The 27,877-nt window shown below is 58.1% G+C and overlaps 1 protein-coding gene across 3 annotated transcripts in view; it reads left to right on the top strand.

Annotated features, from left to right (window-relative positions):
- SGTA (small glutamine rich tetratricopeptide repeat co-chaperone alpha) overlaps window positions 1-26,414 on the top strand; it is a 29,108-nt gene extending 2,694 nt beyond the window's left edge. For 2 of the 3 annotated variants that reach the window (XM_003819251.5, XM_055103664.2), the window contains exons 2-12: window positions 11,371-11,493; window positions 12,774-12,880; window positions 13,237-13,321; window positions 15,205-15,304; window positions 16,733-16,837; window positions 17,842-17,980; window positions 19,289-19,351; window positions 21,516-21,553; window positions 23,112-23,201; window positions 23,437-23,557; window positions 25,195-26,414. In XM_003819251.5, coding sequence (XP_003819299.2) covers window positions 11,394-11,493; window positions 12,774-12,880; window positions 13,237-13,321; window positions 15,205-15,304; window positions 16,733-16,837; window positions 17,842-17,980; window positions 19,289-19,351; window positions 21,516-21,553; window positions 23,112-23,201; window positions 23,437-23,551 — 942 coding nt within the window. In that variant the 5' untranslated portion in view covers window positions 11,371-11,393 and the 3' untranslated portion in view covers window positions 23,552-23,557; window positions 25,195-26,414. Of the gene's footprint in view, window positions 1-756; window positions 6,491-11,370; window positions 11,494-12,773; window positions 12,881-13,236; window positions 13,322-15,204; window positions 15,305-16,732; window positions 16,838-17,841; window positions 17,981-19,288; window positions 19,352-21,515; window positions 21,554-23,111; window positions 23,202-23,436; window positions 23,558-25,194 lie in introns of those variants that run through there. The other variant, XM_055103663.2, reaches the window with a different exon arrangement.
- The last annotated feature ends 1,463 nt before the right edge of the window (window positions 26,415-27,877 follow it).

Below are 27,877 nucleotides of genomic sequence, written 5' to 3'. Positions count from 1 at the left end.
AGTCCATAGGGTTTAGACGCTGCCAGATGCTGGCATTCAAAGGGAAGATGGGTCTGTCAAGAGATAGAAAGCCGTGTAAGAGATGCTGGGCCACAGATAGGGGTTTGCAGGAATACCAGATTCTCTCCTGGCGGAGTTGGGCAGGGGAGGTGAGCACTTGAGTTTGAGTGGCATGCACAGGCTTTGGTGTAGGCCCCACAGATGACCCCCAGCTGGTGAGGGGGCCTCCTATGCACACTCCTGGGGTTGCAAGGAGCAGTTGAGAGCTTTTATGTGTGCAGCGATCTCCTGGTGGCATTTTGGAAGAAAGTGGGTTTCGATGTGGGGAGTGGGCAGGAGACTGAGCTAGAACTCGGGTATCCTAAGAGGGAGTGAGGAGCAGGGCACCCGGCTCTCCTGCCCTGCTGTTGGTGAGAAGCACCGTGGATTTGGGATGGAGTTGGGCAGAGTGTTCACAGAAGGTAGTGGGTAAGAGCAGGCCCCTCCTACTGGGGTGTGAGGAGGTAAGGCGACCTCAGTTTACGAGGATGTTCTATTTTTTTCCATTGAATGATCCCTTCTGGGCAGGGAAATAAGGAAGAGAGGTGGTTGTGAGTTTTTTGTTTGTTTTTAGAGACAGGGTCTCACTTTGTCACCCAGGCTGGAGTGTAGGGCCCAATCACAGCTCACTGCAGCCTCCAACTCCTGGGCTTAAACAATCCTCTCGCCTCAGCCTCCCACGTAGCTGGGACTACTAGTGTGTGCCGCCACATCAGGCTAATTCTATTTTTTTTTTAGAGTCTCTTTTGTAGGGTCTCACTATACACTATATTGCCCAAGCTGGTCTTAAACACCTGGACTCAAGCGATTCTCCCACCTCGGCCTCCCAAAGTGCTGGGATTACAGGCGTGAGCCACCGCCCCGACCGAGGTGGCTGTGTTTTGATTTTGTTTTTATTTTAATGATAAAATGAAAAGGTGGGATGTGGAGTCATCGGCTCAGAGCCGAAAGGGACGCTGAAGCCCCCAACATTGGAGCTGGCGCCACCCCCATGGGCCAGCACCCTCCCACCCTCACTTCTGCAGCCTCTGCCTTGAAACCAGGCCTCGGCCATGGCTCCTGAGCATCCATAAAGCCCTCGCTGTTGGGAGACACAGCAGGCCTTCTTTGAGAATGCTGTCCCACAGCCAAACCCTACAAGTTGTGATTGTTCCAAAGACACCGACTGCCAAACGGCAGTTGAGGAAAATGCCGTCCTCATGCTTGCTGGACCCCCCTCTGAAGAGCAGAAAACTTTCTTACGGGAAAGCCTGGCTGTTGAAGCAGATTTGAGAACCGTTTGATGATGTCCCCCACCTTGGGGACAGCAGAGAAGCCACAGGTCCTGGCACCACCAGCCTGTGTCACATGCTGGGCGGGGCCTGTGCTTCCCTTAGTTGAGCGGTCCTCCACCGTGGACCCGCAGTTCTGAAACCCAGAATAGCCTACAAGCAGAAGGTTTTCAGAAAGCTCACAGCAAAGTCATTTTGGACAGAAAAAGCTGACCTGTACTGACTTCCAGCCTTTCTTCTTCCCACTTAGTGGCTGTCAGTGATTTACAGCTGGGGGCGGTTTGGCAGTGTCTGGGGACATGTGTGGTTGTCTCAACTGGAAAGTGTTTCTGGCGTGCAGTGGGGGGAGCCAGGGGTGCTGCTCAGCCCCCTGCCGTGCCCAGGACAGAATCATCCACCCAAGAGGCCCACAGTGCCACAGGCGACAGACCTGCATTAATTATTTGGGAAAAAAATTGAGCTTGCTCCTGCTCACACTGGACAGCAGAATAAACTTCTGATTGGGCAGAGGGTGGAAATCAGGGGGTCCGCAGCTCCTAGGATTCACCTCCTTGCTCTCTCTCCACTTAGTGTGTGGATTTATTTTATCTTTTGTTTTGTTTTGTTTTGTTAGAGACAGGGCCTCACTTTGTTGCCCAAGTTGGCCTCAAACTCCTGGGCTCAAGCAATCCTCCATAGTTTGTGAATTTCAATGTGTGCAGCCTCCTGGGACCTTAGTAGAGCAAATGATCATGGGACACAGAGTCTCTTGGGGATCCGTGGCATCCCCTAGCCCAGGGTGTCTAAGCTGGGGCACTTCTGCTCAGCTCTGCCCCAGGGTAACAGGGATGGGGCAGGGTGGAGACCATGAGGCTAAGAGGTTCTCTGGGATGTGGGGCAGGGGGGGGGGGTGTTCCAGGAGGGAAAGCAGCACGTGCAAAGGCCCTGGGGTACAGAGGCACCGGCAGCACTGGAAGAGAGGAGTGCGACTCAGTGAATGCGACTCTTTCCACTTTCTGAACCCTCATTGGGTCCCTAGACACCTGCCACCCTGTCCAGTTCTCACACCTCAGTTTAAGAGAGAAGGAAACAGGTACACCAAAGAACCAAAGATGAGATTTCTTGGTTTATTCTGTGTTAGTTCCCTGCGAAGGAACGCACATCCCCCTCCACACACACACCCCCGCCCCCCACACCCCTCAGCGTGGATCGTGCTAGGCCCTGTGTGCCTGGAATGCTAAGCCGAGTTCCAGCTGTCACTGGTAGGATCTTGCGTGTGCCACCTGTCTGGGCCTGTCACTCCCTCTGTAAGAGGGGGCTGTGACCCCCGCCTTCTAGGTTTATGTGGGGACTCCGCCAGGTCTGATTTCTTTTTTTTTTTTTTTTGAGATGACGTCTTGCTTTGTCACCCAGGCTGGCGTGCAGTGGCGCGATCTCAGCTCAGTGCAGTCTCCACCTCCCAGGTTCAAGCAACTCTCCTGCCTCAGCCTCCCGAGTAGCTGGGATTACAGGCACCCGCCACCACGCCCGGCTAATTTTTGTATTTTTAGTAGAAGCCAGGCTGGTCAGGAACTCCAGACCACTTCAGCCTCCCAAAGTGCTGGGATTATAGGCCTGAGCCACCGCTCCTGGCCCAGGTCTTGTTTCTGCTGCTTGCTGTTGCCTCTTCCAAATCTGAGGTCACCAAGTGAGGTGTGTCTGCCTGGGGATCCTGACCTGATGCCGCCTGTTACAGAATCATTTCCAATGAAACCTCTGAAGAGATGTCGGCACCATTCTCAGCTAAAGACACCTGGTGGGGTGTGACCCTCATCTCAAAGACCCCAGACTTTGAAAAGAAACTCTTTTCTTGAGGCAGGGTCTCACTCTCTTTCCCAGGCTGGAGTGCAGTGGTGTGATCACAGCTCACTGCAGCACGGACCTCCCGGGTTCAAGCGATCCTCCTGCCTCAGCCCCTCAAGCAGCTAGGGCTATAGATGTGTGCCACCACACCCAGCTAATTTTTTAATGTTTTGAAGAGATGGGGTCTCCGTATGTTGCCCAGGCTGCTCTTGAATTCCTATGCTCAAGTGATCCCCCCGCTTTCGCCTCCCAAAGTGCTGCTGGGATCACAGGTGTGAGCCACTGCGCCTGGTCTTTTTTTTTTCTGAGATGGAGTTTTGCTCTTATTGCCCAGGCTGGAGTGCAGTGGTGCGATCTTGGCTCACGGCAACCTCCGCCTCCCGGGTTCAAGCGATTCTCCTGCCTCAGCCTCCCAAGTAGCTGGGATTACAGGCGCGCACCACTACGACCGGCTATTTTTTGTAGACTGGGTTTCACCTGTTGGTCAAGCTGGTCTCGAACTCCTGACGTCAGGTGATCTGCCTGCCTCGGCCTCCCAAAATGTTGGGATTACAGGCATGAGCCACCGTGCCCAACCAGTCTTTCTTTTTTTTTTGAGACGGAGTTTTGCTCTGCCACCCAGGCTGGAGTGCAGTGGCTCTATCTCAGCTCACTGCAACCTCCACCTCCCGGGTTCAAGCGATTCTCCCGCCTCAGCCTCCTGAGTAGCTGGGACTACAGGTGTGCGCCACCATGATTGGCTAATTTTGTTTGCATTTTTAGTAGAGATGGAGTTTCACCATGTTGGTCTCAAACTCCTGACCTCAGGTGATCCACCTGCCTCAGCCTCCAAAAGTTCTGGGATTACAGGCGTGAGCCACCATGCCAGGCCAAAAATTACCATCTTAATCAAGTTATAAATGCACAGTTCAGTGGCTTTAAGCACATTCACACAGCTATGTAGCCATTGCCACCATCATCTCCAGAAGTTTCTCATCTCCCCAGGCTGAAACTCTGTCCCCATGAAACATTCACTCCCCAGCCCCTGGCACCCCCAATTCTACTTTTGGTCTCTGTGAATCCAACGACTCTAGGGACCACCTAGGAGGGGAGTCACACAGGTTTTGTACCTTTGTTTCTGGCTTATTTCACTGAGTGCGACGTCCTCAAGGTCCGCCCATGTTGTAGCCTGGTCAGGATTTCCTTTTCATGGCTGTGTAGTATTCCGTCATGTGGCTAGACCACATTGTGTTGATCCACTCACCTGTCTGTGGACACTTGGGCTGTTTGCTTTTGGCTATTGTAATGCTGTTGTCAAAACGTGTAAAAATAAAACAAAAGAAACTCCGTAAACCAAAAATCTTCACCTTTCAGGTGGCATGTGTCTGTTTTCCTTGGGCTTGGGGGTCAGGAGACCTGACTGGCTTGCTCTCTGAACCCTGTTGGCTGGGGCGGATGACGTCAGCTTTTGTGGTTTCACTTTCTGGTGGTGGTTGACCGCCGTGGGCCCTGATGTGTCGCACATGAGATCTTTGGATTCTGGGACTGGCTGCCCGCCGGCTCTAGGCAGTCCTGATCCCAGACCTCAAAGTTCTGGGCTCTCCATTGTGTCCTGAGATGGGGGCGGAAAACTCATTACCATCCCGCAGGAGCTTTCAGGAAGACCGTAACTCCCCGTCCAGCGACACAAAACACAGCTCTTGTAGATTTCTCCCCCTTTAAAACATTGAGCTGTGATTCCCACACCGCTGTGATCCCCACACCGCTGTGATCCCCACACCGTGAAATTCAGTGGCATTTGGTGCCTTCACAGGGTTGTGCAACCATCACCACTCTCTGGTTCCAGAGCTGTCTCATCGCCCCAAAAGGAAGCAAGGAAGCTGGTCCTCACCAGCTGTCACTCCCCTTCCCCTCCCCAAGCCCTGGCACCCACGCATCTCCTTCCTGTCTCTGGATGGGCCTGTCCTGGACATTTCATAGAAATGGAGTCGGAGTCACACCCTGTGTGTGCTTTGGGTCTGGCTTCTTTTGCTCTCTGTTTTGTTTTGTTTTTTAATGATTGCTGATGGATGTTGCTTTCCCTGAAAGGGAAACAAAGCTGTGGGCACACCCAGTGTGTCTGGGACTATGCTTGTTTAGTGGCGTGGAGGTCCACGTCGCCGGTGTCATCTGAGTCTGACGTCAGCCACTGTTTAAAGAGTGGCGGGCCAATGCCTTGCTTGTCTCTGGCGCGGGGTGGGTTATGCGGTCAGGCAGCCCACGCCTCATCTTCTAGGGGGTGGTGGCTGTTCACCTCATGTAGAGGCATTTTAGGGGAACCAAGACACTGAACGCCTCTGATCTTGAGTGTGGGGGCAGGTCAGCCTGCCGGGCGTGGATCCTGCCGTGCCTGTGGCTCCAGTGGCCTCGAGTGAACACCTCCATCCCCAGTCCTGCCGCATAGGTCGCTGCGCCGAGGTCATGAGACGGTGCTGTGTCAAGTGCCTGGTGCACCCACAGGCTCTTCAGGTCCTCCTCTTCTAGTCCAGCGTTTCTCCCAGTGGGAGCTGTGGACGTTGGGGCCGGATCATCCTCTGGGATAGAGCCGTCCTGGGCACTCCAGGGCACTGAGCAGCGTCCCTGGCCTCCCCCACTCCATGTGAGACAACACCAAGTGTCTCAGCACATCCATCGAGAACCGCTGGTCTGGGAGAGAGACAGAATCTGGAGAGACCTGCACGCACACACACACATGCGCGCACACACAGCTTCAGCAAAATCCAGTGGGTCAGTAGAATCCACGGCTTTCCTCAGCATTTGCCTCCTGGAGGAGGCCGGGTATGGTGGCTCACACCTGTGATCCCAGCGCTTTGGGAGGCCAGGGCGGGAGGATTGCTTGAGGCCAGGAGTTTGCCAATGTTCATGGGCAGGTATTTTACATAGTTGACGTTCTAGGTCTGCGAAGTGCTCAGGTAGGTCATCTGCATGGTTTTAATGCTTTTGGTGCCCTGTTGTCTACACGGGGATGGTTGTAGGTGAAGGCCTCTGTGTACGCGTGCACGGGTGTTAACCTACGTGTCTTGGGCCATTAGACATCTGTGCACTTAAAGTTAAAATGGACATTTGCATAGACGTGATAGGAAGTGTCGTTTTCTTATAAAAGAAGCTGCCCCTCGGGCAGCTGGCTCCTGGGACCGCAGCACAGTGAGCAACGCGCAGCTGCTCCCTCCCTCCGTGTCCCTCGGCCACCGCCCTTCACTGCTCCCTTCCGTGTGATGACAGCCTGTTTGTTCTCCTGTCTATGTGATCCTGGGCACGCGACCACGCCTCCCTGCCCAACGTGGCTCAGTTCAGCTGGAGACAGGGCCGACCCGCTTGTTGGAGTCGTCACGAGGACGGAGGTGTGTCCTGAGATGCTACCTGCTTGCCAGGTGTTAGTGTCGGTTTGCTGGGGCCGCGGTGACAGAGTGCCATAGACCAGGCAGCTGAAACAGAGTTCATCGTCTCTCAGTCCTGGAGGCCGGAAGTCCATGATCAAGGTTCTGTCGGGGCTTGTTCCTTGTGAGGACGTGAGGGCAATCTGGTGTCCCTGCCGTGTGGCCGCATCACCCCATCTCTGCCCTCGGTGTCCCTGCCGTGTGGCCGCATCACCCCATCTCTGCCCTCGGTGTCCCTGCCGTGTGGCCGCATCACCCCATCTCTGCCCTCGGTGTCCCTGCCATGTGGCCGCGTCACCCATCTCTGCCCTCGGTGTCCCTGCCCTGTGGCCGCGTCACCCCATCTCTGCCCTCGTTGTCCCTGCCCTGTGGCCGCGTCACCCATCTCTGCCCTCGGTGTCCCTGCCCTGTGGCCGCGTCACCCATCTCTGCCCTCGGTGTCCCTGCCGTGTGGCCGCGTCACCCATCTCTGCCCTCGGTGTCCCTGCCCTGTGGCCGCGTCACCCATTTCTGCCTTCACATCCACACAGTGTTCTCCCTGTGCATGCGTCTGCATCCAAATGTCCCCTTTTTATAAGGACATTGGTTATTGCTCTAGGGACCCGCCGTACACTGGTATGATGTCATCTTACCAAATTCTGTCCGCCAAGATCTTATTTCCAGGTGAGGTCGCATTCCAAGGTCCTGGCAGTTAGGACTTCAGTGTATGGATTTGGGGGACACAGTTCAGCACACGACAGTATTCAGCCCCTGGAGCCGCCTGTCAGCGTGGCTGCGTGCAGAGGGTCCCTGGGGCCCAGCTGGGGAGTGGGACCTGGCGGCAGAGACCCCTTGCACTGTGCTGGCTCAGAAGGAGGAGCCGCGGCCTCCTGGGTGCTGGGTCAGAGTTTCCTTGTAGGCGTTTGTGGCTTTAGTCACTTCTTAGAGAGCAGATCTGGGCACAGAGCAGAGAAGAATAAGAAATTATCCAGAGGCAGCTGTCACTGTAGAAGATTCCTTCAGGCCTCGCGCTTCCTCGTCCATCCCGAGGCTGGCGGCCTCTTGGCCAGGCCCTGTCTGACCCAGCCTGAATCCGAGCGTCTGACCTCAAACCTGTGCTTCTCCTCACGGTGGTTCCCCAGCTCCTGAGGCCTCAGGCCTGCCCCTGGCCTCATGCGTCTTGGCACACAGAGCGCAACTAAGAATAAGGTCCACTCTGCACGGGCTGGGCCAGGCCCCGGAGGAAGGCCGGTGACACACAGCCCCGCTACCCTGTATGTCAGCCAGCGAGGGACAGAGATGGGGAAGACCCAGCTGCTCGGAGACACCAGAAGCCCTGGACAGGGAGTGGATTCCAGGGAAGGCGGCTGCCCAGCCCAGCCCGGAAGGAGCAGGTGGAGAAGGGAGGCCCAGCCAAGGGAACCTCATCGCAAGAACAGAGGATGGGGGTCCCATCCCACGGCCAGGGCCTCCCCAAGGGCTGCCCCTCCATGCGCCAGCACCACAGCAACCCCTCTCCATGCCTGCTTCTGGCCTCAGAGCAGGTTCTCCAAATGCTCCCAGTGAAACTGCACAGCCGGGCAGCATTTCCGGAATAGCCTCAGCATGTGTTGATCTGGACACGGAGGGTGCACCAGCACCTGTCCACGTGCCTGCCTGTGTGGGGGTGTTCACTCAGCGTTGTGCACGCCTGGTCTCATACCCCTCCCCACACGCGCCCCTGATGGGGAGGTGCTGTCGCCATCCATGGGGGACAGAAGAGGAAACTGAGGCTCAGCAGAGTTAAGTCGCTTCCCCTAGGTCACACTGCCAAAAACAGCCAACCGAGGTCTATGCCACGAGACTCACCGCGAGGAATCATGATTTTTTTTTTTTTAAGATGGAGTCTCACTCTGTTGCCAGGCTGGAGTGCAGTGGCGTGATCTCAGCTCACTGCAACCTCCAACTCCCTGGTTCAAGTGATTCTCCTGCCTCAGCCTCCCGAGTAGCTGGGATTACAGGCACGTGCCACCATGCCCAGCTAATTTTTGTATTTTTAGTAGAGATGGGGTTTCACCGTGTTTGGCCAGGATGGTCTCTGTCTCCTGACCTCGTGATCTGCCTGCCTCGGCCTCCCAAAGTGCTGGGATTACAGGCGTGAGCCACCGCGCCTGGCAGAATCGTGATATTAACAACAGACACCGCAGGGCACCAAGTGCTGGGCTGACAGCTTCCGGGTTATTTTTTCCCCGACCCCTGACAGCAGCCACAATGGGGCTCCCCATTTTACAGACATGGAGGCGGAGGCTCTGGCCGAACAACCCGTCCGAGCTCACAGGCTTTGCAGGCCACGATCCGGGAACCGCCTGGCCTCTCCCTCACAACCCGGCTGGCTTAACACAACCAAGATTGATTTCCCTCGCAGTTCTGGAGGCCAGAAGTCTGAGATGAAGGTACAGCCTGGGCCACGTTCCCTCTGAAGGCCCCAAGGGAGGCTCCGTCCTGCCTCTTCCAGCTGCTGGGGGCCAGCGAGCCTCACCTCTCTTCATGTGGCCACATGGCCTCAGCCTCTGCCTCTGTCTTCACGTGGCCGTCTCCGTGCGGCCATGTTCAATCCCTGCATTAGGGCCACCACAGCGACCTCATCTCCACTTGTTTCCATCTGCAAAGACACAAACAAGGTTCCGTGCTCAGGTCCCAGGTGGACGTGACTAGGGGAACACCGTTCAGCCCAGAACTCGGCTGCTCCAGCGGCGGGGGCGGGGGCGGCTGCTTCTCCATGCAGCTTGTTACATCCGAATGTTTAGAGTCACCGTCGCCAGCCTTCGGGGGAAATGGAGGCACAGTGAGGCCAAGCCTTCCTGAGCTGGCGCCTCAAGGCAGCCGGCCAGCCTGCCCGGGGGGAAGCTCACGTCGGGGCTTCCTGCTCAGAGCCGTGAAGGTCACTGTGGCCGAGGCCCCTCCAAGTTGGCCCAGGCACACAGGAAACCTGTGTGAAAGGTCTTGTACTAAAAAAAGACCTGTCCATAGACTACAGCTCCAGATTCCAGAACAGCCTCTCCTGATGTCACCATCTGGCACCCTTTAGAGCTTTGGCAGGAAACTGCAGGGACCACAGACATGAGCAGAAGCAGCTGTCAAGTCCTGGGAGTGAGGAACAAGACAGGGTGTCCGAGTGGGGACCAGGCGGGTGTCCGAGGGGGAACCAGGAGGGTGTCCGAGGGGGGAACCAGGCGGGTGTCCGAGGGGGGAACCAGGAGGGTGTCCGAGGGGGGATCCAGGAGGGTGTCCGAGGGGGGATCCAGGAGGGTGTCCGAGGGGGGATCCAGGAGGGTGTCCGAGGGGGGAACCAGGCGGGTGTCCGAGGGGGAACCAGGAGGGTGTCCGAGGGGGGATCCAGGAGGGTGTCCGAGGGGGGAACCAGGCGGGTGTCCGAGGGGGAACCAGGAGGGTGTCCGAGGGGGAAACCAGGAGGGTGTCCGAGGGGGAAACCAGGAGGGTGTCCGAGGGGGGATCCAGGAGGGTGTCCGAGGGGGGAACCAGGCAGGTGTCCGAGGGGGAACCAGGAGGGTGTCCGAGGGGGAAACCAGGAGGGTGTCCGAGGGGGGAACCAGGAGGGTGTCCGAGGGGGGATCCAGGCGGGTGTCCGAGGGGGGAACCAGGCGGGTGTCCGAGGGGGGATCCAGGAGGGTGTCCGAGGGGGGAACCAGGAGGGTGTCCGAGGGGGGCACAGGAGGGTGTCCGAGGGGGGCACAGGAGGGTGTCCGAGGGGGGCACAGGCGGGTGTCCGAGGGGGGAACCAGGCGGGTGTCCGAGGGGGGCACAGGCGGGTGTCCGAGGGGGGAACCAGGCGGGTGTCCGAGGGGGGAACCAGGCGGGTGTCCGAGGGGGGAACCAGGCGGGTGTCCGAGGGGGGAACCAGGCGGGTGTCCGAGGGGGGAACCAGGCGGGTGTCCGGTGGGGGAACCAGGCGGGTGTCCGGTGGGAGAACCAGGCGGGTGTCCGAGGGGGGAACAGGAGGGTGTCCGAGGGGGGAACCAGGCGGGTGTCCGAGGGGGGAACCAGGCGGGTGTCCGAGGGGGGAACCAGGCGGGTGTCCGAGGGGGGAACCAGGCGGGTGTCCGGTGGGGGAACCAGGCGGGTGTCCGGTGGGGGAACCAGGCGGGTGTCCGAGGGGGGAACAGGAGGGTGTCCGAGGGGGAACGAGATGGGTCTCCTGGGGGAACTAGAGGGGGGTCTGAGGTGGAATGAGGTAGGTAGGGCTCCGAGGGGGAACAAGACGGGTCCCCAAGAAGTCCCTGTGGGGAGTCCTCTGCAAGTCCTGTGAAACAGTGATACCAGGGCAGGCACACCTGGCCCCGTTGGGTACCTAAGAAATGCTTGCTGACATGCCACAAAAGAGGTGAATTGAGGAAAGGGGCAGTGGCTCTGGCTGAGGGCAAGGTCTCTCCCTATCAGCCCTGTGGACATTGGGGCTGGATCGTTCTCTGGAGTGGAGCTGTCCTGGGCACTGCAGGGTGCTGGGCAGCATCCCTGGCCCCCACCCACCTCATGCCAGAAGCAGGGGCAGAGGGGACCTCCGTGGCGCCTCAGTACCACCCTGGGAGCACTCAGGAGGCCCTGGGAGCACGCGGGTTCTCTAGGGCAGGCCCTGCTTGCCTGCTGGCCTCACACTTTCTGGCTGTGTGCATAGCCGGATTGGTGAGCTCTGGGCTTCAGGTCATCATCTGTGAAATGGGCGTATTAAGGCCTTTCTACCTGGGCTGTCCTGGAGCTGAGATCAGCCAGCACCCTTAAAGTTAGGCCCAGCGAGTTAGGGGCAGGCCTGGGGTGCCTGGAGTGGGGAGTGTGTGGGGGCCTGATGGGGGTTTTTCCTGCACCCCCAGGTATCACCTCTTCTGGGCTCAAGATGGACAACAAGAAGCGCCTGGCCTACGCCATCATCCAGTTCCTGCATGACCAGCTCCGGCACGGGGGCCTCTCGTCCGATGCTCAGGAGAGCTTGGAAGGTAGGTGGGTGCCCGCCACCTCCCCCTCTCCCTGGGCAGCGGCCGGCACAGTCGCCTCGTGTAGACACCTGGTGTGTAGACTCCTGGTCCCCTGCCTGGCTTTTTGGGGGCGGAAGCTAAGCCCAGAGAGGGCCGGGGTCTGCCCAGGGCCACACAGCCCCCGGCCGTGGGAGCCAGGGCCGAGCTGAGCCCTCCTGCCTGTCACTGCGTGTCGCCACCACTGCTTGATGCCTTGAGGCTGAGCTGCCTTCCAGTGGCTTTTTTCCATCTCCCCATCTTCCACCAAGGTGGGTTCTGGAATGTTGTCACCACCCAGTGTGTGCGTGTCACCATCGGTCATGGGGAAAAGCTCTCCTAGTGCTGGTCCCGCCCCAGAGTCCCAGACTCGTTGGCATCCTGCATGGCCTGTCGGGGCCCCAGGCGCCTTGGTCTCCTGGCTGGTCTTGCTTGCGCTTCTGCGACGCCTGGATGCGGGGCTGGGAGGGAAAGGAGGGCTCGGGAGGCAGCCTCACGTGGCTGCAGGTTCTGCTCTAGGTCCTCCTTCCCCACCTGCGCCTCGCTCACCTGTGTCCCGGGCCTGCCAGGCCTCTGTAGCACGGACACCCAGTGACAGCTGTAGGGATGTGCCCGGGGTCCTCGACACAGTGCTGGGCAGGAAGTGGCTAAGCCCCACTTCTGACCTGGGTTAGGACCCTGGGTCCACATGAGGAGGCGGCCAGGGCTAGTGTTGTCTGGCTCAGTGGGAGGGCTCCCTGGGTGCTGAGTCTGTCAGGTGGGCCAGCGGAGAGAGGGGCCCTGTGGCTGTTTCTTGTCCTGCTCTCAATGGTCCTGCCCTGGTACAGACCCAGTCATACAGGCCTTCTACTGGGGGCTGGCTTCAAGCTCCTGACTCAGGCCAGGCGCCCTTGGAGGTGCAACAGCATCCGGGGCACCTCACCCCTGACGTGGCCCTCCAGGTGGGGCCAAGCCCCCACCACGCCGCAGCCGGGCAGCCCCAGCATTGGGACCCCACAGAGGCCTGAGGTCACCACCTGGGCTCCACTCTGCCCACGGCCTTTGCTGCTCTCAGGGGCACGGGGCGTCTCTGTCTGACTTTTCTTTTCGGGAAGGAAGAGGGTCCACTGTCCCAGCCCAGAGCACAGGCGGCGGCCCCTGCGTTCTGGGGTCCTTGGGAATGAACACACCTGGGGAAGCGTGAGCACCAACCCCGCCCTCTAGACCTGAAAACGTAACCTCGGGGCTGCGTGCAATGAATGGGACCGCCTGTGTCCCCACTTCAGTCGCCATCCAGTGCCTGGAGACTGCGTTTGGGGTGACGGTAGAAGACAGCGACCTCGCGCTCCCTCAGACTCTACCGGAGATATTTGAAGCGGCTGCCACGGGCAAGGTGAGCCTCGATGCTTCCCCAGCCACTGCCCCCAAAATAAGAACAGCAACAGCAGGCAGCCCTGGGGACCCCAGGAGCCCCGCTCTCATCGTCCCCCAGCACTCTGCCCGCATCCTCTCCTGGGCTGGGGACGTGGCTGCAGGAGCACTTGGCCCTCCTCCCCCTATCGGCGGGTCCTGAGATACATAGCGCTGTGGTCCCTCACCCAGGGCCACATGATGGGCCAGGAGTCCCCTGCAGAGCCCCCGGGTCCTTCGGAGCTTGGTGGCCCTCTCTGGCGTCCCGAGGGAAGCTGAGGCGGGAGGGTGCCGGGTTGGGAGGAGAGGACAGTGGGCCGCCTTTGCCTCTGGGTCCAGGAGATGCCGCAGGACCTGAGGAGCCCCGCGCGAACCCCGCCTTCCGAGGAGGACTCAGCAGAGGCAGAGCGCCTCAAAACCGAAGGTAAGGGAGGACCGCCATCCCCACAGACACCTCGCCCTACCTGGACTCCGGGGCCGTGGGACCCTCGCAGAGGCCAGCTGGTCCCTGGGGCCCAGGGAGCTGAGGGAATTGCCCTGATGACCAGCACGCTGGCTTGTGGGGACGGGACGGAAGGGGGACTGGCGAGGGGACTGGCGAGGTGCAGAGAAACTTGACCTTCAGGCACGGCACGGCTGGTGGGGTTGTGGGGAGTGGCCCCTGCGGAAGACTGGCTGGTGGCCCCCAAAAGTTACACAGCTTCCATGAGACCCGGTGGTTCCACCCCGATACTAGATATGTGCCCAGGAGAGACACGTCCACCAAAACCCAGACACGTGTTCACAGCAGCTGTATTCACAAGAGTCAAAAAGCAAGAAGAGGCCGGGCGTGGTGGTTCACGCCTGCAGTCCCAGCTCTTTGGGAGGCCGAGGCGGGCAGATTGCCTGAGGTCAGGAGTTCGAGACTAGCCTGGCCAACATGGTGAAACCCCGTCTCTACTAAAAATGCAAAAAAATTAGCCAGGTGCAGTGGTGGGCACCTGTAATCCCAACTACTCAGGAGGCTGAGGCAGGAGAGTTGCTTGAACCTGGGAGGCGGAGGATGCAGTGAGTCCAGATCGCGCCACTGCACTCCAGCCTGGGCGATAAGAGTGAAACTCCGTCTCAAAAAAATAAAAAAATAAAAAAACAAAACAATAAAAAGAAGCAAAAACAGCTTAAATGCCTGTCCACGCTAAATGGTCAGCACAGCGTGGCCCATGTACACGGTGGAAGGTGGATGGGTGAGGCTCTGACCCAGGCCCCAGCGCAGATGCACCGTGAGGACATCACACTCAGGGAGAGAGGCCAGACACAAAAGGACACACAGCATGTGATCCCATTTCTTTTTTTTCTTTTGTGAGATGGAGTCTCGCTCTGTCGCCCAGGCTGGAGTGCAGTGGCGTGATCTCGGCTCACTGCAACCTCTGACTCCCTGTTTCAAGCGATTCTCCTGCCTCAGCCTTCTGAGTAGCTGGGACTACAGACGCGCGCCACCACGCCCAGCTAATTTTTGTATTTCTAGTAGAGACAGGGTTGCACTGTGTTGGCCAGGATGGTCTTGGTCTCCTGATCTTGCGATCCGCCTGCCTCGGCCTCCCAAAGTGCTGGGATTATAAGCATGAGCCACCGTGCCCGGGCTTATATTTTTAAAGCGTAAGCTTTGTGGCATGTAAATTATATCTCAATAAAACTGTTTAGGGAAACACATGCTGATACCCATCTTCCCCCCACGCCCTCCTGAATTGGGATCTTGGGGGCGGGAGTGGGTTTCTGTCTTCAGGGCTCTCAGTTCTAGGATAGCAGCCGGGGTTCTGGGACCCATGCCTCAGATAGAAGCCCCATTGCCTATGAAATGAGAAGGTATCACATGAGTATTCCAAAATACAGGCCTCCGCTTGGGCTCTTTCCAGAAGAAATAGCGAAAGGGACAGTTTCCATCCCCGGTCCGCTGAGCTGTATTAACTGTTCTGTTCCCGGGGTCACCATCCAGGCAGTGACAGCCACCGTCGCCAGGCACAGGCCAGGCCAGGCCCTGCCTCCCCCACCTCCATCCCCCTTAGTGGATGTAGATATGATTGTTTGCGACTAGCGAACCCCCTATAGATGCAGACGCCTCCTGAGCCGGCATCTGTGTTGAGTCCTGGCTGCCCGGAAGAGCCAAGTGTGACGCCCCCTCGGGTCTGTGTGGACACCGGGCCGGTGTTTTCCTCTCTCCCTGATGCCGCCTCGGGTCTGTGTGGACACTGGGCCGGTGTTTTCCTCTCTCCCTGACGCCCCCTCGGGTCTGTATGGACACCGGGCCGGTGTTTTCCTCTCTCCCTGTAGGAAACGAGCAGATGAAAGTGGAAAACTTTGAAGCTGCCGTGCATTTCTACGGAAAAGCCATCGAGCTCAACCCAGCCAACGCCGTCTATTTCTGCAACAGGTACCAGCTCGGGGCCTGCCCAGGGCAGGGGCAGCCGGGTGCGGGGGCATCCTCCGGGATACTTAGCAGGGACCTGAGATGGGAGAGGCCTCTGCGCTGTAGATGAGGGATCCATTCACCGGTGGTCTCAGACCAGGAGCGAGCATCAGGTGACCAGCAACGGGGTCAGGGAGAGTCGATGCTGATTTAAAATCAGGTAGCACGCCCAGCACTCTGGGAGGCCACGGGGGAAAGATCACTTGAGGCTAGGAGTTCGGGACTAGCCTGGGTAACATATCAAGACCCCTGTCTCTACAGAAAATGTAAAAATTCGTCTGGGGGCCAGGCGCGGTGGCTCACGTCTGTAATTCCAGCACTTTGGGAGGCTGAGGCGGGGGGATCACTTGAGGTTGGGAGTTCAAGACCAGCCTGGCTAACATGGTGAAACCCCATCTTTACTAAAAATACAAAATTAGCCTGGTGTGGTGGTGGGCACCACCAGTTACTCGAGGCTGAGGTATGAGAATGGCTTGAACCTGGGAGGCAGAAGTTGCAGTGAGCCAAGATTGCGCCACTGCCCTCCATCTTGGGTGACAGAGAGACTCTGTCTCAAAAAAAACCCCGAAGAAAACCACAAAAATTAGCTGGATGTGGTGGTAGGTGCCTGTAGTCCCAGCTACCTGGGAGGCTGAGGCAGGAGAATCACTTGAACCCGGGAGGCAGAGGTTGCAGTGAGCTGAGATCATGTCACTGCACTCCAGCCTGGGCAGCAGAGCAAAACCCTGTTTCAAAAATAAATAAATACATAAATACATACATAGAAAATCAGGTATCATGGCATTCCACGTGGATGTCAAGCCAAGAAAATAATCCAGTATGTGGAGGGTTGTGTTTTTTGAATGTGTGGTCTTGGATCTGCTTCAGGCTTACAGGACAGTTGCAGAGGCAGTGCAGGGTTCCTGGCCGCCTGTCATGGGGTAGTTGAGTCTCCACTCACTGTTCTCTGTACTTTGAAAAAATTGTAAAGAGAAACACAAAACACGAAAATGGTGAAGACGATTCAGACGCTGTAAGCCAAGAGCTTTGAGCTTCGACATTGGTCTGAGTTCTTTTTTTACTGATATGTAAATAATTTGTCCATGAAACTTGGGTATAAGTTCGCTACCCTCATTGCTCTTGTACAGCCATGGATTGGAACATTTTTTTGCAAATAAAATTCAGAGTGGCAGTCCCGAGTGGCTGTTGGTGCTTTGAGCCCACATTTGTCTAAGAGCATCTCAGTGGCCACACCTCTCAGCTTTCCCCATCAGCCCCATTTTACAGATGGGGAAAACTGAGGCCGTTCCTCCAGGAAGTTGGAGAGGAACGCAGCTCTCAGGCTCCCCTCAAGGGCTGCCCGCTGGGCTCAGAGCCGCCAGTGAGGGACCTGCCCTGCCTTTTCTTCCCCAGAGCCGCAGCCTACAGCAAACTCGGCAACTACGCAGGCGCGGTGCAGGACTGTGAGCGGGCCATCTGCATTGACCCGGCCTACAGCAAGGCCTACGGCAGGATGGGGTGAGTGCCTGTCCACAGCTGCGCCTTTCCAGTCTCTCGGGACCCCTCCTCTCCTGCTCCTGCTTCCTCTCTTGTGTGGCTTTTTCCCCACCCACAATGAATTCTCCCACCCCGGTTCAGTTCAACTCTGACACTAGCTGTTCGGAGCCAATGTAGTCCCTACAGGTCACAGGCTCAGCCCCACAGACGCCCCGCATCAGGTGCCACCCGGAGATCCCTGGGCCCCTTGCTTCTCCCTGACTGGCTGTCACCTGGGGTTCCCATGGCCCCTACTCAGGCTCCATTGTTTGCTGGGGCGGCTCACAGAGCTCAGGGAAGCACCTGGTTTATGATGAAGGACACAGGACAGGTCCGAGAGTGAGGCCAGGAGGGTCCCCGGGGCAGGAGCCTGCGCCCCGTGCAGCCGGTGCCGCCCTCCCAGCTTAAGGGTGCATTCGCCTGCTTCTCTGAACGCCCTTGCTCAGAGTTTGTGGGACTGGGTCTCCCCAGAGGCTGGGGAGGGGCCCTGTTCAACTGCCCAGTCTCCCCAGGACCCGCCTCCTCCTGGGCTCTGTAGGGGCCCTGAGTCACCTCACGAGTGAAGACTCAGGTGGGGATCAGGGGCTGCTTGTGGACGACGGGAGACATGTCTGTCGCTCAGAGGTTCCGAGGGTCCTTGGTGCCCTGTGCCAGGAAATGGGGCCAAGACCACATCCACGCATTTCCTGTGACCCTGAGCTGGCCCGCTCCCTCCTCTCAGCCCGCTCTGGGCTTTGAGGCCCCGTGTGTGGCCCCATGGGGACGCCAGTTCTTGTGTGGCAGGGGTGTTCTCATGTCTGTCTCCCTCAGTCCTGCCCCTGGGCCCCTCGAAAGCCAGGTTTGTCTCCACTGAGCTGACAGTGGGCAGGGGGTGGCACCATCCGAGGCGGTTTGGGGGTTGCCAGGACTGCTGGGGACGAGGGCTTGGGCGGGGCCTCCTGGAGCTGGGCAGATGGGAGCAGGCCATCCCCGGTGCTCTCCTCCAGCCTGGCGCTCTCCAGCCTGAACAAGCACGTGGAGGCTGTGGCTTACTACAAGAAGGCGCTGGAGCTGGACCCCGACAACGAGACGTACAAGTCCAACCTCAAGATAGCGGAGCTGAAGCTGCGGGAGGCCCCCAGCCCCGTGAGTGCAGCGGGGGCGAGTGGCTCCAGAACGCCGAGCTGACTGTGTGGGTGGGGGACAGGTCCTCGGGCGCACCAGCGGCTCTAGGCTTAACCTGGGTGTCGTGAGGGTCCGGGGTTTGTTTCAGTCGGTGGTGAGATGCACAGGCGTGGAAGTGAGTGTCGTGAGAAGGTTCATGCCCCCAGACCCCTGGAAGCAGGAGGCCGGCCGCAGGGCTGCCAGCGGAGGCGGAGGGAGGGGCACAGAAAGGACCCTCGATGTGGGTTTTGTGGCGAGGCCGGGTGAGGAGGCTTCGGGTTGGCCGGTTGGAGCCATTTCATTAGACCCAGGCCTGGGGGCTGCCCCTGGTTGCCTGGTCCCTGGCCTGGGGGTGAGTGGGGCAGGTGGACTGTGGCCCTGGGGTGATGGGGGAGGTGCTGAGGGTGTGGGTTCTGGGTTAGTTGGTTTGTATTTCAAAGGTGCGTTTCTGGGTGAGTCATTTGCTATCTCTGGGAATTGGCTACTCCAGGAGGGGGCTGCTCTGCCAGGCCAGCAAGGCCCCAAGGTGTCAAAGCGGCAGAATACAGGAAATAAACACGGGAGGATAGACTGTGCCGTCCCCGGGCGGTCGCGATGTGCGGGGAATAAACACGGGAGCATAGACTGTGCCGTCCCCGGCCGGTCGCGCTGTGCGGGGAATAAACACGGGAGCATAGACTGTGCCGTCCCCGGGCGGTCGCGCTGTGCGGGGAATAAACACGGGAGCATAGACTGTGCCGTCCCCGGGCGGTCGCGCTGTGCGGGGAATAAACACGGGAGGATAGACTGTGCCGTCCCCGGGCGGTCGCGCTGTGCGGGGAATAAACACGGGAGGATAGACTGTGCCGTCCCCGGGCGGTCGCGCTGTGCGGGGAATAAACACGGGAGGATAGACTGTGCCGTCCCCGGGCGGTCGCGCTGTGCGGGGAATAAACACGGGAGGATAGACTGTGCCGTCCCCGGGCGGTCGCGCTGTGCGGGGAATAAACACGGGAGCATAGACTGTGCCGTCCCCGGGCGGTCGCGCTGTGCGGGGAATAAACACGGGAGCATAGACTGTGCCGTCCCCGGGCGGTCGCGCTGTGCGGGGAATAAACACGGGAGCATAGACTGTGCCGTCCCCGGGCGGTCGCGCTGTGCTTCGTGCTGCCTGCCTCAAAGCACCCTCTGGCCGCAGGGTTGATAGAATGTCTGATCCCCGTGGGGAGCCGTTGTTTCTGAGTTCCAGGGGGCTTATTCACCGTGGCCTCTGGTCCAGGCCCCACTAACCAGGGCTGTTCTCATCCTCAGACGGGAGGCGTGGGCAGCTTCGACATCGCCGGCCTGCTGAACAACCCCGGCTTCATGAGCATGGTAACGGCCCGCCCCTCCTCCCTGTCCATGGTGTCTGCGCCACCCCCCAGGCCTGCATCTGCTGTGTCCGCTACTGGCCAGGGCTTCCTTGCCTTGGCACTGCTGGCTTCTGAAACCAGATGGTTCTTGTCTGTGGGGCCGTCCTGGGCACCACAGGGCGCTGGCAGCACCCCTGGCCTCACCCACCCCATGTCAGGAGCACCCCCACCCTCTGCTTTGATGATCAAAAGTGTCCCCGATGTTGATGTCCCAAGCAAGACCCATCAGTAGTGAGCACCAAAAGCTGGCTCTCCTGGCTGAGCCCAGGGAGGTCGCACCCCCACCCCACCCCAGCGTGGGCTCCTCCTCGCAGTGCAGAGACACTGATCACAACACAGCAGCGTCTGCCTCCTAAGGTTCAGGCAAGGGAAGCAGAGCGCCGGGCGCGCCGGGCGCAGGTGGACCTCCCGATGCCCGGGCACTCATGCTTCCAAAGGGACGGCCTTTGGCAGGGAGTTCCTTGACTGGGATCCTCGGAGAGCCACCCCCCACACACACATGTTCATTTCCTGGGAGGTCTGTGTGCCCTGGGACCACTCTGCAGGCTCCCACAGCCTCAGGGTGCAGGGACTTGCCTAAGGCTGTCAGGGGGAGAAAAGCCCTCAGTCTCACTGTCAGTCAGAAAAATGAGCCAGCTGGGCCAGGAGCCCTGCCTGGGTCGTGCCATTCAGCAGAGGCCACACCTCTTACTGTAGCCCTCGTCCGCTGGCCAAGCTGCCAGGGGAACGCGTTCTCCCTCACCATGGGATGGAGGGTGACTGGGCCCCAGTCTTTCAAGGGGCCTCTCAGCCTGGCCATGTCACAGACGCCTTTTCCCTTGAGACATCTGGGGTTGGCAGAATAAGGCCCGCCGCTGGTTTTTGTTAATAAAGTTTTTTTTGGTTTTTTTTTTTTTTTTTTTTTGAGATGGAGTCTCGCTCTGTCGCCCAGGTTGGAGTGCAGTGGTGTGATCTCAGCTCACTGCAACCTCCGCCTCCCAGGTTCAAGCGATTCTCCTGCGTCAGCCTCCCGAGTAGCTGGGATTACAGGTGCCTGCCACCATGCCTGGCTAATTTTGGTATTTTTTAATAGAAATGGGGTTTCACCATGTTTGCCGGGCTGGTCTCGAACTCCTGACCTTGTGATCCACCCGCCTCGGCCCCCCAAAGTGCTGGGATTACAGGTGTGAGCCACCGCACCTAACCAATAAAGTTTTATTGGCACACAGCCATGCCCATTCATACACCTAGTGTCAGTGGTGGCTTTCATGATACGGCGGCAGAGCTGAGTAGTTGCGTCAGGCACCCATGTCTGGAAAGGCTGAGAGTATTTACACACTGGCCCTTTACACAGAGAGTTTGCCACACCTCTGAGCCACCTACTTTAAACAGGTCCAAAGGAATAATCCCAAGTGGAAAGTTAACATGAGAAAGTGCCCAGTATAGTGCTATTTATTTATTTATTTATTTATACTTCTTTTTTGAGACAGAGTCTCGCTCTGTCACCCAGGCTGGAGTGCAGTGGTGTGATCTCGGCTTACTGCAACCTCCGCCTCCCAGGTTCAGGCGATTCTCCTGCCTCAGCTTCCCGAGTAGCTGGGACTACAGGCATGCAGCACCACACCTGGCTAATTTCGTATTTTTAGTAGAGACGGGGTTTCACCATGTTGGTTAGGCTGGTCTCGAACTCCTGACCTCAAGCGATCTGCCTGCCTCGGCCTCCTAAAGTGCTGGGATTCCAGGCGTGAGCCACCGCGCCCGGCCACAGTGCTAGTTATTGATAAAGCAAAACTGGAACCAAATATGCTAAACGAAATATGCTAAAGCAGACAGCAGCTAAAATAAAGAACCAAAACGCCTCCACACAGCAAAACCGCAGCAGCCAGTGAGAGAGCGCTGTGGCACTGCGAGATCGCTCCTGAAGCAGGAACCCAAACAGGATTTAAGTCACAATGTGGAGGTCACAGCTCGTGGGTGGGGGGGCGAAAATGTAGGGAAAAGGGTATGAAAGACCAAATGCCCGGCTCTTACTGTTGTTTGGCGTGCTGGAGTCCAGAGCCAAGGCTGGTTAAGATGGAAAGTGTCTGATGAAAGAGAATGATGTGCTGGGAGCTTTGTCTTCCTGACAAATTTGTTCTGTTCTTCAGGCTTCGAACCTAATGAACAATCCCCAGATTCAGCAGCTGTAAGTGACAACCGGGCTTCTTCGGGTCTTGTCGTGGTTAAATTTCCTTTTATTGTGGGAAAATTCACTTAACATAAAACTAACCACTTTAAAGTGTGCGACTTAATGGCATTAAGGACTTTCACGCTGTCATGCAGCTGTCACCACCATCACACTGTCATGCAGCTGTCACCACCATCACACTGTCATGCAACTGTCACCACCATCACACTGTCATGCAACTGCCACCACCATCACACAGTCATGCAACTGCCACCACCATCACACTGTCATGCGACTGTCACCACCACTGAGCACCAACCCATCTTCATCACCTCTGAAAGAAGCCCCTTCCCCCTCAGCTGTCACTCCCCAACCCCTCTCCTATCCCCTGACAACCACGCATCCCCTTCCTGTCTCTGTGGATGGGCCTGTCCTGGACATTTCATAGAAATGGGATCACACACTGCGTGATCTTTGGTGTCTGGCGTCTCTCACTGAGCGTCACGTCCTCAAGGTGCATCTGCGCTGGGGCCTGGGTCAGGGCCTCACTCCTTTTCATGGCTGAGTAATATTCCAGTGTGGAGGGACCACGCTGTGCTGATCCACACATCTATCCATGGACATTTGGGCTGTTTCTACCTTTTGTCTGTTGTGAACGGTGCTGCTTGAGTACGGGTGTGCAATCGTCTGTGTGAATCCTGTTTTCGTTTCTCTTGTATATAAACTTCTGAGTGCACTCGCTGGCTCATAGGGTCACTCCCCAGTAAGCTCCGTGTGTACTGGGGAGCTGCTCACCTGTTTTCTTGGTGAAATCTTTTTTTCTTTTTTCTTTTTTTTTTTTTGAGACGGAATCTTGCTCTGTCACCCAGGCTGGAGTGCAGTGGCAGAATCTTGGCTCGTTGCAACCTCTGCCTCCCGGGATCAAGTGGGTCTTCCCAAGTAGCTGGAATTACAGGCATCCACCACCATGCCCGGCTGATTTTTGCATTTTTAGTAGAGATGGGGTTTCACCATGTTGGCCAGGCTGGTCTTGAACTCCTGACCTCAGGTGATCCACCTGCCTCAGCCTCCCAAAGTGCAGGGATGACAGGTGTGAGCCACCGTGGCTGGCCCACGGTCAAATCTTAAAGCATGGTTTCCCAGCCACAGCACCGTGGCCATTTGAGCTGGACCAGTTTCTGGAGCGGGGCCGTCCTGGGCACTGCAGGGTGCTGAGCACTGTCTCTAGCCTCCACCTATTCCATGCCAGGAGCACCCCCTGCTCCTGTCTTGGCGTAACCCAATCATGGCTGTTGCAAATGTCTGCTGCCATTGCATGGGTCCTCTGGGGGCAGGATCACCCCCTGGCTGAGAACTACGCTCTTTAGGCCAAAGAAGGAGGGGTGTTCTGGGAAAGCGGGTGAAAGTCACAGGGTGGGTTTGGGCCCTGGAGGCCCACCAGGTGGTGAGAGAGAATCCTCTCCTGCAGGGGAAGGTGAAGGGCTGAGAGGGATTCTCTCCCGGGCCACTGCGAGGGCCTGCAGTGGGGGTGGCGGTCGGGCTGTCCCGGCTGCGAGTCATGCGCTCTCTCCTGCAGCATGTCCGGCATGATTTCGGGTGGCAACAACCCCTTGGGAACTCCCGGCACCAGCCCCTCGCAGAACGACCTGGCCAGCCTCATCCAGGCGTGAGTGGACCTGCTTCCAAGAGGACGGAGGATGCGGGCGGCGGGCAGGGCTCGCAGGCGGAAGGGAAGGAGGAGAGCGAAAGTGCTGCGTCCCCTGCTCCGAAGGGCCCAGCGTCCTCCAGCGAGGGGTCAGGCCTGTCTTCGGGGTGGAGGGCCCGAGGGGTCAGCTGGGGATGGACGGAGGCAGCAGGCAGCCTCCTGGCCCCGGCTGAGCCCCGTGTGCCCTTCCCCGCAGGGGCCAGCAGTTTGCCCAGCAGATGCAGCAGCAGAACCCAGAGTTGATAGAGCAGCTCAGGAGCCAGATCCGGAGTCGGACGCCCAGCGCCAGCAACGACGACCAGCAGGAGTGACGCTGCGTGAGTGCATGGGGCCAGGGGGCTGGGCGGTGGCCAGCAGGAGTGACACCACGTGAGTGCCCAGAGCCAGGGGGCTGGGGGGGTGGCCAGCAGGAGTGACACCACGTGAGTGCCTGGCAGTGAGGGCAGCCAGCAGGAGTGATGCTGCGTGAGTGCATGGGGCCGGGGGCTGTGGAGCCTGTCTGGACACTGGACAGCGAGTCCTGGGTGCATCCAGCTCAGATCACCCTGAACCGCCGAGGCAGGCGGGGGCATCTCTGGGCATTGGGCCCCTTTCCAGGTGGCCACCAAGTCCTGCTCCCCACTCCTTTCCCATCTGTGGATCGGCGCTGGGTGGAGATTAGGGGAGAGCCACGGCTCCCTGGAAGGGCTGGTGTCTGGGGTCCCCCCTGCCTAAGGCCGCCTGCAGAAGCTCTTTGTTTCTGCAGTGTTGGGGCTGCCACCTCGGGGGTGGGGGCGAGGTCATCAAGTGGTGGAAAGGACAAGCCGGGCACCTGCCTTTGACTGTGCACCCGAGCGTTCTGCCTGCATTTTGTGAGGGATTTTTTGTCCTTTTCTCACTGTGAGCAGGTGTTGCACTTACAGTTGTTTAAAAATACACTCAGTGTCCCCCATGGGTTCCAGGGGCCCGTGGCTGGCTTGGTTTCCTTCCCCAGGGGCCCCTGAGTTCAGTCCTGTCCATCTCCAGCAGACGCCGGCTCCCCGGGGGCGGGAGGCTCCCCTGAGTTCAGTCCTGTCCGTCTCCAGCAGACGCCGGCTCCCCTGAGTTCAGTCCTGTCTGTCTCCAGCGGCTCCCTGGGGGCAGGAGGCTCTGGGCCTCCCCAGAGGTGTTTCCATTCTGCTCCCATGTGGCCTCTTCATTTTGTCGTTGTCCCCTCCTCATATACACTCTCTTTCATTTTTAAACCATAATTACCGTAGACAAATTTAAAAGACAAAAATGTTAAAAAGCAGCAAGAACAATCTTAATCTTTTTTTTTTTTTTGAGACCATCCTGCTCTGTCCCCCCGGCTGGAGGGCAGTGGTGCAGTCACGTCTCACTGCAGCCTCAACCTCCTGGGCTCAAGTGATCCTCCCACCCCAGCCTCCCAAGTAGCTGGAACTACAGGCACACGCCACTGTGCCTGGCTGATTTTTGTATTTTCTTTAGAGACAGGATCTCATTATGTTGCCCAGGGTGGCCTCAACTCCTGGGCTCAAGCGATCCTCCGCCTCGGCCTCCCAAAGTGTGAGCCGTGCATTCAGCCCAACCTTAATCTTTTCACCCAGAGCCACCAACATTAATATTTTGGCCGCCTTTTCTTCCAGTCTTTCCTTTTTTTTTTTTAATAAGCTTTTATTTATTTTTCCTTTTTTTTTTAATAGTTGAGATGGATTTTTTACCAACCTAACCTCATATACAAAGTACCACCACACTGTAGACCCTTCTAGGTCATGGCGATGTTCTCTGCGCCACCAGCCACACGTGGCCCCGAGTGTGTGGAACGCTTCTGGTGCAGCTGTGGCTCTGACGTTCGTTGAAATAGCCGCTGTGGCCCCTGGCTGTCTACTCTGGGCCTCTCCTGCTGCCTGGAGTGTGTGGTGCAGCCTTGGTCCCCACCTGCACTCTGACAGCCTTCACGTCTGTCCCCCTCCAGCCGCTCCCGGTGTGACCGCGTCCTTCCCTGGCCGACCGGAAGGAAGCCTTCTGGTTGTCTGCCACTTCCTCCTGTTGGACTGCCTGAGAGAGGGGAAGAGAGAGACCTCGGACCTGCATGTCAAGATGGATTTTCCCCTTTTATCTCTGCCCTCCTCCACTCCCTTTTTGTAACTCCCTTACAGCCCCCAGACCCTTCTTGAAACGAGAGCCAGCAAGCTGAGCACAGACCAGCAGCGACCTCCCTTCCAGCCCCCAGAAAGCTCGGTCACCTGAGTGTTTTCTAGAATCCTGGGGTGCTCCCGGGCCGCTCTCAGAGAAGCGGCAGGTTTCACGTTCAGCCATGTGGCGGATCGTGTGGCTTCCAAAGCCTTTTACAGCCCCCGCGCCCCCATCCCGTGGTCTGTCTGCAGGAACTCTCCCGTCTGTGAGAAGCCTCTTTCCGAGTCGACCTCCCGGCCACCCCGGCCCCGTGCCTGCTCAGAAGAGCTCACTGCCAGCTGCGGCCTGGGCACCGCGGGCCATGTGTGTTTGCATGAGGAACTCTTTAGTGGCAGACACCTAAGAGACGGCTGCGGTCACCCCACGCCTCCGCGGCTCAGGAGCCGTCCTGGGTGCATAGGACCAGTTTCTGTGACTTTTCTCCAGTTGGGCATGTTGACAGACATGTTTCCCCTCCTCCCACCCTCATTTTCTGGTCCTCGCGACTGAGAGCCAGGGGCGACATCATGACCTTCTGTCCCGGCCGCCTTAGCCCCGGGCACAGGGAAGGCAGCTGGGCCGTTTCTGTCTGTGTCCCATCCTGCTGTCCTTCTGTCCTGGATGTTTCATGGGCCCGGGGCCCCCCCGGGAAGCTTACCCCTCCTGTGCTGGGTGGAGGCCACGGGACACCTCAGGTGCCACCCACCTTGGCCCTAAAACAGCCACCAGGAAAGCAGCCGGAGAGCCGGACAGCGGGCGGCCTGTCTGGGTTCCTGAGGCCTGGGGGTGGCAGACGAGCCCACGGCGCCATGGTCCCAGCAGCAGGGTTGTCAGTCGGAGCATCCTGGGGCTCCCTGGCTCTCGGCTGTCTGTAAGGTAGGCGCAGTACCGTGTGTCGTAGGTAACAGTAGGAACGGGGGCCGCCGCGGCCCTGCAGCCGCTCATGGCGGTGAGGTGTGTGCCGAGCCCACCCGGGGTGCAGGGCGTGACGTGTGGGGAATAAATAGGCGTTGTGACCTCTGTCTTCGTGTTGACCTTGGCGCCACCGATACCCCCCAACCCCAAACGTCGAGAAAACCCCCGACACGGAGTTTGTGGATCAGCTGGGCTGCTTGTGAGTGAATCCCTGCGACGCCTGGAGCCGCACTTCTTGGGTCACGGATCATGGGAGGTTCCGGACAGTCAGCCTCTACCCTCTGCTGTCTCCCTTCCCTCCGCCTCCGCCCCCAGCTGCATCCCGGTGCAGAGGGTCACCCTAGGGTGGGGTGAGATGCCTCGGTCCTCAGCGGAGAGTGATCGTATTGTCTGTTGCTTTGCTTTGCATTTTTTTTTTTTTTTTTTGAGACTTTCGCCCTAGATGCCCAGGCTGGAGTGCAGTGGCGCAATCTCGGCTCACCGCAACCTCCACCTCCCAGGTTCAAGTGATTCTCCTGCCTCAGCCTTCCAAGTAGCTGGGATTACAGGCATGCACCACCACGCCCAGCTAATTTTTTGTATTTTTAGTAGAGACGAGGTTTCTCCATGTTGGTCAGGCTGGTCTCAAACTCCCAACCTTAGGTGATTTGCCCGCCTCAGCCTTCCAAAGTGCAGGGATTACAGGCGTGAGCCACCGCACCTGGCTTTGTCTGTTGCTTTTCTAGCATACTGTAACTCCATAAATTCTGTATTCTGTAACCAAAGGCACCTCCCTTTCACAACAGCTCCAGTTGAGAGAATGGGTCCGTGAGGGAGTCCCAGGCAAGAAGGAACCCAGAAAGCTTCCAGGCCCATCTCAGCCCCAACCCTAGGGTGCTGCACAGAGTTTTGTTGTGAACATAGAAGCTGCTCCCTTGGCCAGGTGTGGTGGCTCAAGCCTGTCATCCCAGGACTTTGGGAGGCTGAGGCGGGTGGATCACTTGAGGTCAGGAGTTCAAGACCAGCCTGGCCAACATGATGAAACTTCATCTCTACTACAAGTACAAAAAAAGATTGGCGGGCATGGTGGCAGGTGCCTGTAATCCCAGCTACTCAGGAGGCAGAGGCAGGAGAATCGCTGGAACCCAGGAGACGGAGGTTGCTGTGAGCTGAGGTAGCACCATTGCCCTCCAGCCTGGGGAACAGAGCGAGACTACGTCTCAAAAACATAAAAATTAAAGAACAACTCCCTGAAGGTCCTCTAAGCTTTCGTGGACTGTGAATTCCTGTTTCCCACAAGCCAAGGTTGGGCACCGGCACCCTCATGCTAGAGACAGAGAAACCGAGGCCTGGCTATCAGGCCCGAGGTCACCCCACCCGTGAGCGTCTGAACCAGGCGGAGCCCTGGCAGGGACTCTGGCTCAGGACCCTGGCTCAAGCACCCACCTTCTCCACCCCTGCAATAGCAGGAAGAACCGAGATCTGCAGGGGCGAAGTTTCAGGTTCAGCCACTACCTCTGTCATCTCCCAAAAATGACACACCAAAAAGTCACAAAATTCAAAGAACAGCCACCCCAGGGTTGCTGGGT

This window comes from Pan paniscus, chromosome 20 (assembly GCF_029289425.2).
Source record: "Pan paniscus chromosome 20, NHGRI_mPanPan1-v2.0_pri, whole genome shotgun sequence".
Lineage (NCBI taxonomy): Eukaryota > Metazoa > Chordata > Mammalia > Primates > Hominidae > Pan > Pan paniscus.
The sequence above is the reverse complement of the archived record's forward strand: the minus strand, read 5'-3'. Positions and strand labels throughout refer to the sequence as shown.